General features: G+C 42.5%; 1 protein-coding gene across 2 annotated transcripts; it reads right to left on the bottom strand.

Moving 5' to 3' along the window:
- Positions 1–84: 84 nt before the first annotated feature.
- Positions 85–11,611, bottom strand: rev1 (REV1 DNA directed polymerase). Of its 2 annotated transcripts, none has more exons than XM_085249741.1 (22): positions 11,089–11,611; positions 9,913–9,987; positions 9,239–9,371; positions 8,378–8,546; positions 7,827–8,282; positions 6,469–7,325; positions 5,962–6,060; positions 5,745–5,861; positions 5,531–5,657; positions 5,325–5,453; positions 5,078–5,232; positions 4,873–4,992; positions 4,558–4,778; positions 4,278–4,450; positions 3,923–4,152; positions 3,653–3,843; positions 3,302–3,568; positions 2,874–2,973; positions 2,519–2,724; positions 2,266–2,416; positions 2,053–2,155; positions 85–1,934 (listed from the first exon to the last, which is right to left on the bottom strand). In XM_085249741.1, exons 2-22 carry the CDS (start codon positions 9,976–9,978, stop codon positions 1,823–1,825), a joined length of 4,182 nt encoding a protein of 1,393 aa, XP_085105867.1. In that variant the 5' UTR covers positions 9,979–9,987; positions 11,089–11,611; the 3' UTR covers positions 85–1,822. The 2 variants fall into 2 exon arrangements, with proteins under 2 accessions (XP_085105867.1, XP_085105868.1); XM_085249742.1 differs by having other exon boundaries at positions 6,478–7,325; positions 11,089–11,609.
- Positions 11,612–12,998: the final 1,387 nt, after the last annotated feature.

Below are 12,998 nucleotides of genomic sequence, written 5' to 3'. Positions count from 1 at the left end.
CACTGAAGATAATTTTCATAACCATATTCTATCAGCTGAAAGTCCTTTTGAAGGCCAGTTTATAGAAAGGCAAAGACAAATAAATGAATACAGAATTTACAGTTTATTACCAAGGTTTAGAAAACTTACAAACAAGTTTCACAGCTTCAGGTCTTCAGGCACGAGCCAGATTAGACAAGACAGGCCAATTTATTATTATTATTTTTATTTTAACTTCTGGCCATTCCCCTCGGGAAACACGTGAGAGGTGAAGAGAGGCAACGTCTTGAAAGTGAATCACACATTCTAAATTACATTCATTTCAACAAGTTTCAAAAGATGACCGATTGATTTGGTTTGCATATCAGAATTATCTTTTAAAACACGCATTTTAACTGCAAGCAAATTATCCTCCATGGTGCGATCACAAGTCAAGCAGCTGCATCTGCTGTTAAAGTCAAACCTCACACAAATACTGCGACACAGCTGCAAGCTGTACAAAGTGTCTCGAGGGTGTGAATCAGACACTGTGGGTGACAGAGTTAAAAATCAGATCGCCTCTTCCTATGCACATTCAGCATAAACACTAAATGCTTTATTTAATGTTACGTGGTCTTGAAGGGACATCTCATTGTTATGTGAGAAAAAATAGAAATGCATAGGCTACTCATTGATTGCCATGACCCCTGTCGACATCCTCCTATATCAGAGTGCTACTGAGAATCAACAATTAACCTCACCTCAAGTGCTTTGGCCAGCTTCTGACTTCCATGTTGGAACATTTAGAAACATTTAAAGAGTTACAATTTAGAGACAGTTACTAAGAATCCACTACCGGTAAACAATACAAGAGGTAATTTTTCTACATACATGTTTTTTTCTTTTAAAACTTTAGACAAAGATCTTTAAAACATTATTTACACAGTATAATAACAGCGTTTGGCACTTCTTTTTTTGGAAAGAAACGAGAAACAAGAGAAAAAAAAAGAAAAAGCAACACTGCTGCACGCAGCAGTAGATGCTTCACAGATAAGTGCTAGTGGCAAAGAGCACCGATAAAACAATGATGGGGAAAACCCCCCCAAAAAATTCTCCAATCATTTCTGAAAATGTCTTATGTATAAAGAATGCTACAAGGTAAGCGGTTTGTAAAACTGCTGAAATATACTTTTTGTTTTAACATGATCACGTATCCAAGCGAGGAAAATTTAACATACCAGATTCTAACGCTCAAGACGGGGAAAAACCCAAAATGAAAACAAAAAATACATTTCGAAATCAGGCCTGGATGGAACGGATGTTATTGTTTGTCTCAGAGTCCAGCTACGACTCAGAGATCTAACAGCAGCCTTCGTTGGTATCGAGCCAGAAAGCCGTCTCCAGATCTGACTCTCTGTGACTCTCTAACCCAAAATGACCCTGAACTGTCTCTGGAAACAGATCTCTGGAGCAGATCTACAGCACCAATGCTCAGGTCACCACAGGAGTATGCGATCTAATACCAGCTGAAAGTTTTGCAGTGCTACAAAAAACAGATACCCTTAATGCTTTTTTTGCCCTTAATAAAATCTTGCATATGAAAATGAGTCGTAGGAAAATAAGAGTGAATGAAAGTGAGTTTCCAAAAAGCTGCTACTATCATCATTGTTCTGTGATAAAAACAACCGCTTTGTCCAAAATACTTCAAAATACTGTCATGGCTCTTTCTCATAAAAGTGTAGCCATTATTTGTATCTTTCATAAGTCAGAATTTAGACATCATGATTTGTATTGTGAAATTAACAAATCAAAAAAGTGTTGTTTACAACGATCGCATGTAGCGAGGAGAGCACCCCGTCTTTCTTCATGCTATCTTCAGAGTGCTGCCGTAAGTCTGCTGCAAAACCACCTGCACGTTGTCTAAGATGAAGTCAAAAGCCATACTCCAAACAGACTCCACTGACTGCTGCATGAGCCTGCAGGGAAAAACAAAAACAAAAAAACGAAGCTCAAGCGTAACAAGCAAGTGAAACCTTGAAAACAAAGAAAGAGGAAGACAGTTAAATTGAGGAATCTTAACTCCACAGAACTAACCTTTTCATGTATTTCATAGTCAAATCCAACTTCTCCAAATCTTTGTCCTCAATTAAGTCAGTGCAATATTTCACCACCTGCAAGATGTCCTCCTCCATGGGTTCTAAAAAAATAAACAAAAAATAAATAGATAAAGATGCACTTTTGGAAACCCATAAAAATCAACAACAACAACAGCACCACAGGAAACGCCATCATAACACATCTGTGTACCTGTTATGGTGGTAACCCATTCCCGTAGTAGTGTTTTAATGTCTGTCAAGTCACAGGCTCCTGCCAGTGCTGGAGGAGGACGAGCAGCCAATTTAACCACAGCTGGTGGGATCTCTGGTTTCGAAACTGATGTTGAGGGACCATTTTCAGTCTGGGAATGAAAAGAAGTTGCAATTTTTAAAGATAAGTCAACTAAATCACATGTTTTCACGTGTTGGCAGCATCATATGCATAGAGCAGAGGACAAACTTGCCTTTCGATTGTTTATTGGTTCCTGTGATTTTCCAGTAGGTGGCAGGCTTTTGGCTGGGCTGTTTGTTGTTGGACGCTTCTTGAGTGGAGAAGCTCCTTTTTTAAGAGGACTGACTGCGTTTTTTCTCTTGTAGCGAAGCTTTACACGACCACTGCCGATTCCGGCCCCAGACTGTTTTAGCTGCAGCAGTGGATTCTTCTGCTCCACTGCAGAGAAACCAGAAGGGCAAAAAAACAAAAAACAAACAAGAAACAAAATAAAATCAAATAATAAAATCAGGGTTAAAAAAATAAAAAGTAAAAACAACCAATCAAAAGGAAAAGCACTCCTTCAGGAAATTCATCTGCTGACTTACACATTTTCACCTGAGGGTGGATACCGGTTGCGCGGCTGTAGGCAGCCTTCAGCTCCTCCTGTAATTCTTTGGGAAGGGCAGCAAACACATCTGGATCGACCTGCAGTCAGACAGATGGGAAGCTCACTTACTACCAACAATGAAACCAGCTTTTGTTTTCTTTAACTTGTGGGACCATCTGCTTCAGTCACAACTCATGTGTTCATGGCACATTTCCAGTAGAGAAAAGCGCTTTGTGCTGTTTAAAGGCTCCAATAAGCAAAATTGCTACAAGCCAGCAAGGCACTACATGTTTCTGTGGAATGGAGTACAACAGAAACTACAGTTTCCAATTTTTCCTGATTTTCTCTCTACTTTAGACTGTAAAATTAAACCACCGGCAAACCATCACCAAAAAAAAAAAAAAAAAAAATCTATAGCATACACACCTGTGAGAAGTTGGGCAGTTCCAGTACAATTCCTGGACTTTCTGGCTGGTTTGGAATCTGCAGGACCAACGTTCCTACAGGTGGATAATTCAGTGCAGGTACGGTTGCAAGGGGAGGACGAGGGGGAGAGGCTGGATGAGAAATGAGAGGGGAAAGCTGCAGAACAGGGGAATGGCTGTTATTTGGCCTCCCATCTCTCCTGGTCCACGACTGCTCCACTTGTTCTCTCAGCTCTGCAGGCAGGGCCTCCAACACAGAACGATCCACCTTGGACAAAATTAGGAGACAGTTAGAGGCATGTTACCGTTTAGGTTTTGTTTTACCAGACAGACATTTCACTCCAGTCCTGACCTGTGAAGGGGAGGGGACTTCGATACTGAAGTTGAGACGTGTCCGAGAATGCTTTGGAGTTTGTCTGCACGCTGGTTGTTCCTTGCTTGTTCCGGGTACTGGCTCAGCAGGTGACAAAGGATATGGCGCGGAGTTTGCTGTTGGGACTGTTGTAGAGGAAGTAGTCTTCTCCTGAAGCGCGTCTGCAGCATCTGTAATAATATTACAAGACGTAAGTGATTTTTACAGACAGCAATGAAGACAAGCCGAACCAAAAAACACCGAACGCGCCTCGGTTAGTAGATCTGGCACTCGATGCCTGGCCTAACAGCATCTCTTTGATGGAGCGTCCTCGCAGGCCTCGGCAGTCCTGTGTTGCAGACTGATGTCCCTCAAGAAGCTGAACCTGAATGCCAACTCCTCTCAAGTCTTGCACCTCTACCTTCATGGCGTGGAACAGCTTGATGACTGCAGCAGCGATTAGCTGACCACTGTCAGTGGACTGAGCGAGCATCACGGTCCTGATGAAAAGGGAGACAGATAAAGATAAGCTTACAAAGAAACAGTGGTAAGGATAAACAACAGAGGAGAAAATATGAAGATTTAGTTGTAACACACAAGGACAGAATAACGATCTCTTTCTTACTTGGCTAAATGATCACATATGCCATGGCCACCGTATTTAGCAGGTTCAAGTGGCGCTCCAATTTTGCGAACCATGACTTTCAGAGTGACTCTTCGACCCCGCAGACCTGCTTCTTGTAAACGTTTTTGCACTTCCATGGACAAATTAGTGAGGAAACACTCCGTCTCATCAACCTGGTAAATGATACATAAGAGGATTAGAAGGGGAAAAAAAAAAAAAAAAGCTGGCATGTTGAAGTAGAACACATGACACAGAAGGGAGGACAAATAGCAGGTCTAACCCGAGTAAAGCGGATGTTGTAGTTCATCTCAGCAGAGACAGATTTCCTTTCCTTTTCATAGCGGACTGGCCGGTCGTCTAGACCCCTACAGAAGCGGAACAGAGTCTGTCCAGTACGGGGTCCAAACTTCTTTTGCAGCTTAGACAGAGAAACTTGTTGGAGGTCACCACAGGACCGCACACCCATGAGGGCCAGCTTTCTCCCCATAACAGGCCCAACACCTTGAAAAAGTAGCATCACCATCATTTGACTGAATATTTTACCACACAGAATTGATATCAGTGGATTGTCCAGAAGGTGGTGCTGCACACCTACCAGGCAAGCTTGTCACCGGGAGGTCCCTGATAAAATCGTCCACTTCTTCAGACTTTAGGAAATACTGGCCGTCAGGTTTGGCCTTACGAGTCGCCAGCCGAGCCAAAAGGATGTTGGACCCTGAAGAGACCAGATTAGTCAGACTTTGTAAAATGCAGCGGCCGCCTTGATCTATTTTACAGTACGAACTAGGCAAACAAATTACCCATGCCCACTGAAGCACAGCATCCCGTTTTCTCCTTGATGTCTGCTCTGACCGCTTTGGCTAGATCTTCAGGGCTGGCGCCCACTTCAGCTAGCAGTGCAGAGCCATCTATCAACACTTCATCGCAGCTGAGGGCCTCGATGTCATGGGTATAACTGAAAAGAGTAAAATCATGAATAAGTTATGCATATTAAGAATTAAGGGAGAACATAATTAGTGTGAGTAAAAGATAGCGCTGTTTTTCTACCTGGCCAGAGTCTCATACATATTGAGGGCCACCTCTTTATAGGCCTCAAAATCATATGGGACAGACTGCAGTGCGGGGCACAGCTGTTTTGCTTTCCCAAAAAACATGCCGTTTCTTACGCCCGCTTGCCTGTGGAAGAAAGAATATATGTTCATATTCTTATTGTTACGAAACTAAGGCAGACCTGATCTGTTTTTATAGGTTACCTGGCCTCATAACTGCAGGATGCAATCTCTGCCATTGAGAGAGCAACAGCATCCTGCTCTACTCCATTGGTACGAGAGTCAGGGCTTTCTTGTGAAGGAGTTGTGTGTATCTCATCCTCTGCGCTCTCTGAAAGGTGAACAGAGAGGGGACGCTTAGTTACAGAAGGGCTGGACATGTAAAAGCCTGTGAAAGCCACTGTTATGACAATCTCACCAGCTTGTGGATGTGTGTATTTTTTCTGGTAGTATTCCATCTCCAGCTGAGGGTTAGCTCCTGGTCTCACAGGCCCTCTGCCCTGTCCACGATTACTGGTCACAGCTACAGGCTTACCTGGAAGAACCAATTTTAAACACGAGCAGCGAGTGTGTTACATCCATTTTTTTTTTAAATTTACTGATAGCACATTTAAACAGACAAAAACGTGGCTTGCCTTTAAGATCTGGTCGATTTCGAATCCCCACAGACACAAAGAAACAGTCCATGTCCACATGGAGGATACAAGATTTAACACTGACTTGGGCTGATGAACCTGACACATAACAAATACATACAAATATTGTCAATGGGCAGTTTTTCAGATTTAAATAAAATATTAATGCACAATTGTGGTGCATGTATGCAGTGCCTCAATGATGTCGACGGCCTACCAATTAAAGGTATTCACTGCTATACTCAATATATACCAGGTTTTCTAGCATACAAGCATATAAGTCATACAACTGCAAAAAAAAAAGGTAATTGTAGAATTATAAATCATGATATACTGCTAAGCTTTTTTTTCCCCTTTATAGGGGATCTAGACCTTGACTGACATACAACCAAGGTCCCCAGCTGGAGCAGGCAAGGGCACATCTTTTATCCCTGGTCCAAAGTCTTTAGGCAACATAAAGAAAAGAAGCCCTCAGAAATGTACAGAAAACAAACACAGCAACCCTACCTTTCCTACCTTTAGTGTCTATAGATCGCTGGGCCGCAGATTTCCTCAAACGCTCTTTCCCAGGAAGGCTGGCGCCCCCTGCTCCTTTTCGTTTGCTGTGCAGTTCATTTACGTACTCAGAAAAGCCACTCCTCCACGTGGAGATCTGGTGCAAACGTGAGTGAGAGTAGAACTCGGAGATCAAACTGCCCGTATGTTCTAGCAGCTGTGCTGAAGACTTGGATGATGATGACGATGACTCGTCCATGGGAGGTTCAGATTTGAATGTTACATTATTTGTGCTGAGGGAGGCAGAGTCAGATGTAAAGGCGTTGTGGTGACTTCCGTTTAGTCGAACTGGAGAATGTGAAAGAGAGCGAGATGCAGGAGAAAGAGTCTTTTCAGAAATCATATCGACCTGAAGGGGTGCTTGAAGCTGCTTTGGGAAGAGGTGGCTTTCAGTGGCTTTTATAGCCTCTTGATAGGTTGGTGGTGGAGGCTTAAGTCTTTTCTCATTGGCTCTTTGTGAGCTGGATTGCTGCACGAGGACAAGGGACTGGTCAGATTGCTTTGGAGGGCTTTGGGGAAACTCGTAGGGGTCAGGCTTGGCCTGGAACTGTACAGAAGGACTTTGAGGTTTATCTGGTGAACTCCTAACCCTGCATTTGGACAGGCTGTTGATCAAAAATGGTTGATTTGTAACAGGGGACAGGTCCTCTGAATTTAAGGCACCATTAACAATGTGAGTGTGTCCATTGGTCAAGGGGGCATCCTTCACATCTGAGGCCCCAGCGAGATGAGGTTCTTCTTTGCTACACTCTTGGATTTCATTCATTTTCGAATGGCTCACATCCACTGAGGTCTGCAAGTTTCTATTTCTGTGATAAAAAGGACATGAAGAGTTTTTAATCAATGACATTTAAAAAAAACTTCAAGCTCTTTAAAGATTTCTGTTCAAAACCTTAAAATGTAAAGTTAGTTTAAAAAAAAAAATCTACAGAACTTACTGAGCTATTACCTAAAGTGGACCTATTTTTCACATTTTCAGATCCTTATTTGTGTTACTTGAGTCTACCAGAGTTGCTTGATTCTCAATTCAAATGAAACCTCATTTATCTTACACGATCTGAAATTAGTTGTGCTAACACATCTCCCTTTAAGCCAACTTCATTCTGAAAAAGACTATCTGAACATCGAATGTGTGCACAACAGGAGCCTTGTGTCAAACATATTATAAAGGATAGGCCACCTCTATGACATCAGAGTGGTCTGAAAGGAGAACAAATGTCTGAAATATAGTGTTTCGATGCTAAATAATGAATAAGGAAAAATGCACAAGAGGTCCACTTTAAGTGTAACTACTTACTTTACATACTCACGTTTTTAATTCTGCTTCCTGTGGGGAAGCAGACTGCGGAGACTTGTGTGGGTGCTTTGTGGAGTTTGGATTAAGCAGCAGGTGTGTGTGCAAAGGGCTTCTGTGGCTGGGATCTGTAATGAGGTGGCCGGATGCAGAGTGACTCGGTTCGGGGTTAACAAAGCGAGCTGGAGAGCTGTGCTGAATGGACTCAGGTTGAGGTCGGGATTGGTTGGGGATGTGGACGGGGATGGGGGTGCTCTGAGCGCTGCATAAAGACTTCTTATGATTGAGAACAGGGGGTTTAATTTTGCAATGCGGCAGATTTAGTTTTAGATGGGTACTTGATTGAAGCACCCCATGGCTCGGTCCAGGAATCTCTGAGGTCTGACGAAGAGTCATGCCAGGGAAGAGCGGGCCTTTGTGTTTGCCATACAGCTGGTACTGTAGATATGGCAGGAGGTGCCCAGCTTTGATACTGTTTTAAACAAATGACAAGATAAACAAGGTTTTCAGCTAATACTGTACAACAAAATATGAAATATAAACATTATCATCTTGCAATGAACAGACCTGTCAGTGATCCACTCTGGCCTGATGACCTTCTCCCCTTTGAGCTCCTGAATTTTGCTGTTAGGCAAGTTAGTGGCGATGATGTGGGTGGTTTTGGAGCGTGAATAGTAGACATGAAACTGACCCCCATGCAGCATCATCAGTCTGCGTAGTTCATCTGCACTGGGATCTGCTCCCAAAAATATGAAAGTGTGGCAAAAATGACAATGTCAACTTACTAAAAGGCAAAAAACACCTTAGACAGCATCTTGATGCGCATCATGACAGCTGTCAGCTCATCAGGATACATCACTGTCATATTTCCCAGTGCCTCAAAAACCAGCAATTTTAACACAGCCATAGTCACTGTGTGGATAAAAACTCCCAAGCTACTGCACTTTGGCATCTTTTGCCTGTGAGATGAGTCTCCAGTGTGCTGCAGATGTCATCAGGTGATGAGCCTGATGTTTATTTCAGTTTTTCCAAGTTATTTTTTCCCTTGATCATTTTTCATATGATGATTTTGAGCTACGAAGCTTTTATGAAAGCAAAATACAATACTACATCAAGCATACACTAACCTGTGATTTGATCACAGTGGAAAAACAGTACCTTGAGTTATAAAATCAAGACAGTCAAAAACTGATTTATGAAACTATAAATCAAACCAAAAAAAACTAATAAATCAGTGTGAGAAAAATGCCAAAGAAGTCTGTACGTACTTTTTTAATTTCTAAAAGAAAACAGCATTCAGAAGACTGTTTTCATCAGTTAATCCTCTGAGAGAGAAATCTGAGAGAATTTATGGTCTTCATGCTGGAGCAGCTGAAGAAATGAGGCAAACCAAATTTATAATCTGCATAAATATTTACAAAGCATTACCTGTGTATCCGTTGACATAAATAGCCACTCCGGTGAAGATGCTGGAGCACGCTCCTTCTTTTTGCTTTTCTCTGGGGGCGTCAAGTCTAAACTGCTCGTCCAGCTTAGAAACTTTGGCGGCCATGTAGCCGCCCTGCATGCAGTAATTAGAGCAGTTATAGAAACAAAAAGACAAACAGGAAACAATTAACAAACCAGATTTTTATGGTTTGCACATGACCAGCAAAAATATGAAGATTTTAAAATATTTTATGTGATATCTATATACAGTCATAATATTGCACACAATATCTAAACATACACACACACATATATACACACACATACACTGGAGGTTTTCTCACTCAGTTATTCTGCACAGATACTGATATTATGATATATTGCTGTCTACTTGAGTTTTCATTATTGCCTTGCCTGTATATTGGACTGCTATATGGAGAGGTCACTCTTCTTATAAAGCATAAATGTGAATGCCAGTCTTAACCAATTAGACAACTAGTGATCTAAATCCAGCTCTTAGCTGTTATAATGAGTGTGTGGGAGGGCGATGGGGTGTTCCTAGTGTCCCCATTAATGCTGGAAGGCACACAATGCACAAACCATGTAATACCTTTTAACTGACTATCCTTACACACAGCTCCATTCTATACCGAGCTGAGTTAAATAAGACTCACCCTTTCGCCCCAACCATTGTCATCGCTGGCATTGGCTCTTTTCCTCATCCAACCATCTCGACTCATACTGAGTATCTGAAAGCAGAAGAGAGACAATTCCTAAGTACAAAGACAGAACAACTCAGAGATGCACAATCACTGAGTTGTGTTGGGAAGCGTATCTGTAACCGGAAGGTCGCCGGTTCGATCCCCGGGCTCTCTGTCCTGGTCGTTGTGTCCTTGGGCAAGACACTTTACCCTACCGCCTACTGGTGTTGGCCAGAGGGGCCGATGGCGCGATATGGCAGCCTCGCTTCTGTCAGTCTGCCCCAGGGCAGCTGTGGCTACAACCGTAGCTGCCTCCACCAGTGTGTGAATGTGAGAGTGAATGAATAGTGGCATTGTAAAGCGCTTTGGGTGCCTTGAAAAGCGCTATATAAATCCAATCCATTATTATTATTATTATTAATCATAAATGCACACAATAAAACTGCTGACTTAATTTCACAGGTTATGGTTAAATCCAGGAGGACAAGAAAATTACCTTTGCGATGCATAACAGCTTTTTATCCAATCTGAAATGAACCTAAATGTCATAAATGCTGCTCAGATGGTGTGGCAGTTATTTTAAACACCAGGTGACAGTAAAGTCAGTCCTTCCTGAGTGATGTCTCTTGTTTACAAAACTTCCCCATGTGCAAACCAAATCGCAGGAACAATGCAACCAGTGTTGATGACTGATATTAACAACAGTTAAACCAATCAATGTTAAATGAGCTTAGATGCCATGGTACTGGCCGCACACTTTAAGGGAAAGCCGTCCGTGCCAAAGGACATGCCCGGGCAGATTCTCTGCGGTTGACAGGTAGGTCACAACGAGTCGGTCACAGCATAGCCCCATGTGCCACTTTGTCACTTCTTCCATGTACGAGCTAGGTGGACGGCTAGCATTAGCCTAGCAACTCTAAGCGGTTTTAGCTGGTTAATAATGCATGTCGCTACGCCACTAAATGGTATTATAAATCAAGGATCAGGAACAGTTTGAGTGTTTTGCAGACTCTTGCTAACAATACTGATAGAATTAGCAACCCAGCGTTAAACAGCGCTATAACACTATGCAACTTTAGTGTGGCGATAACCACGGCTGTAAACAAACCAACCTTCCTGAGTGATTGCTCGCAAAGAGAAGTGCTTTACCTTGTATCCTGTCAGACTTGGTTGTTAGCCACAGACTTCTCTCTGCAGATACTGCTCAGCTGAAACGTTGTGTGCCCACTGATTGGGTTAAACGAGGTAAGACCAAAGCAAAGCGAGATGAAAATCCTCTGACAGTCAGATCGAGTCCTCCGCCTCCCCGATTCTGTTATTCCGAGGACTCCTTTTGGTGAACCGAGGTCCCCTTTATTGTGTCATGCTGCCACGCCATGTCTCTTGAACATTTTCACTCACCCTCCCAGTCCCTTCGCTCTCCATTTCAACCGCCTGAATCCCTTTGCTTTCTTTTCTCTCTCTCAGCAAGCACCAATGAGCAAGGCAAAAGTAGTTCCGGTAGCAAAACTTTCAAAATAAAGGTTGTCGACTAGGCTGTTATGGTTTTCTGGAACAAGGGTGTGCAGAGCTGCCATGAGGTGTGATAAATAGAGTCAAGATGGGGGTCGGATTACATTAGAGATCAGCTCTGAGCCCTTTCTTGTTTGTAATGATAACGACGGACAGGTCAAGCAGGAGTCTCCGTTTCCAGATGACATCATCTGTAGTGAGCCTGGACAAGTGGAGGTATGCTCTGCAGATGGAAAGTCAGTACAAACAAAACAGAATGCATGTCTGTGAATGAAAAGGAAACTGCTTTGTGTAAACACTAACAGTGAAGCTGCAAGAAGCAGGTGAAGTGAAGGTAGATGAGGTTAAATACCTGAGATCAACCATCCAAAGCAATGTACAGTGTACAAGGGAGGTAAAGAAAGGAGTGCAGGCGGTTTGGAATGGACAGAGAGAAGTGTCAAGAATAATTTTGAGATAAAGATAGCAACAAGAGTGAAAGGGAAGTTTTATGAGATGCTATGGTATATAGTTTGGAGATGGTGACACGAAAAAGACACGAGCTGAATACGCTAGATTTTCACTGGGACTGACCAGGATGGACACGACTAGAAAGGAGTACACCATAAGGACAGCTCAGGTTGAGCGATTTGGAGACAAATGCAAAGCAAAGCTGGCATGGCTTGGACATGTGCAGGGGAGGCACAGTGGATATACTGGACAAAGGATCTTGGACATGGAGCTGCCAGGCAGGAGGAGATGAGGAAGACAACAGACAAAGTTCTTGGAGAACATGGAGAGTGTTGTTGTGACAGAGGAGGATGTTAGGGACAGGGTGAGATGGAGGCAGATGATCCACTGTGGCAACCCCTATATTGAGCAGCCAAAAGTGGTAGAACAAAAATAGACCACTATGGTAACATTTTGTGTAAGGGAGCAAAATTCTGTGGAATTTAATTGACCTATACCTCCAGTGTAATTTCTTATGGTGTGTATGATTACTCACATATATACTGCACTGCAGACATGAGCTTATTTTACAATATCCAGACTGTTAACACAGTAGTTTTATGTTATATTTTAAACTTGTGGAAAACGCACACTCATAAGCTAAGATAACCGTTCAGCATATTCAAACATGTGGACAGCATTTGATTTTCTATAGTTTTTAAAAATGTATTTCTGTATGTATGATATGTAGTGTAGAAAAAATACCAAATTATAATTAGTGCGCTTTCCTTAAAATCAAACACATTTCTATATATCTGTTGATTTAAACTGAAAAATTTGCCTAGCATAAACCGCTATTTTCAAAAACAAAATACGCCCAACTTCCGGTCGTCGTGTACCCTTTCAGGTAGCTTGACGCATCATCCCCGGCTTCTTGTTTTCAGCACTGTATACAGTATTTGCTTGAAGCTGCGATGCTGCCACTACGCGGACAGTCACGTACATGCCACCTGGATTGTCTATAACAGTATAGAAAGCTCTGTGCAGTTTTTAACCCACTGGCGGTGCTAGTTTACTCACTCGGGAGCCGAAAAACGAGTCGCCGTTGTGAAGCCGCT

This window comes from Mchenga conophoros, linkage group LG16 (assembly GCF_057382185.1).
Source record: "Mchenga conophoros isolate Kocher_MC1m ecotype Shallow Benthic linkage group LG16, M_conophoros_male_GT1.1, whole genome shotgun sequence".
NCBI classification, from domain to species: domain Eukaryota; kingdom Metazoa; phylum Chordata; class Actinopteri; order Cichliformes; family Cichlidae; genus Mchenga; species Mchenga conophoros.
Note: the sequence above shows the minus strand (reverse complement) of the source record. Positions and strands in the feature narration are given on the sequence as shown.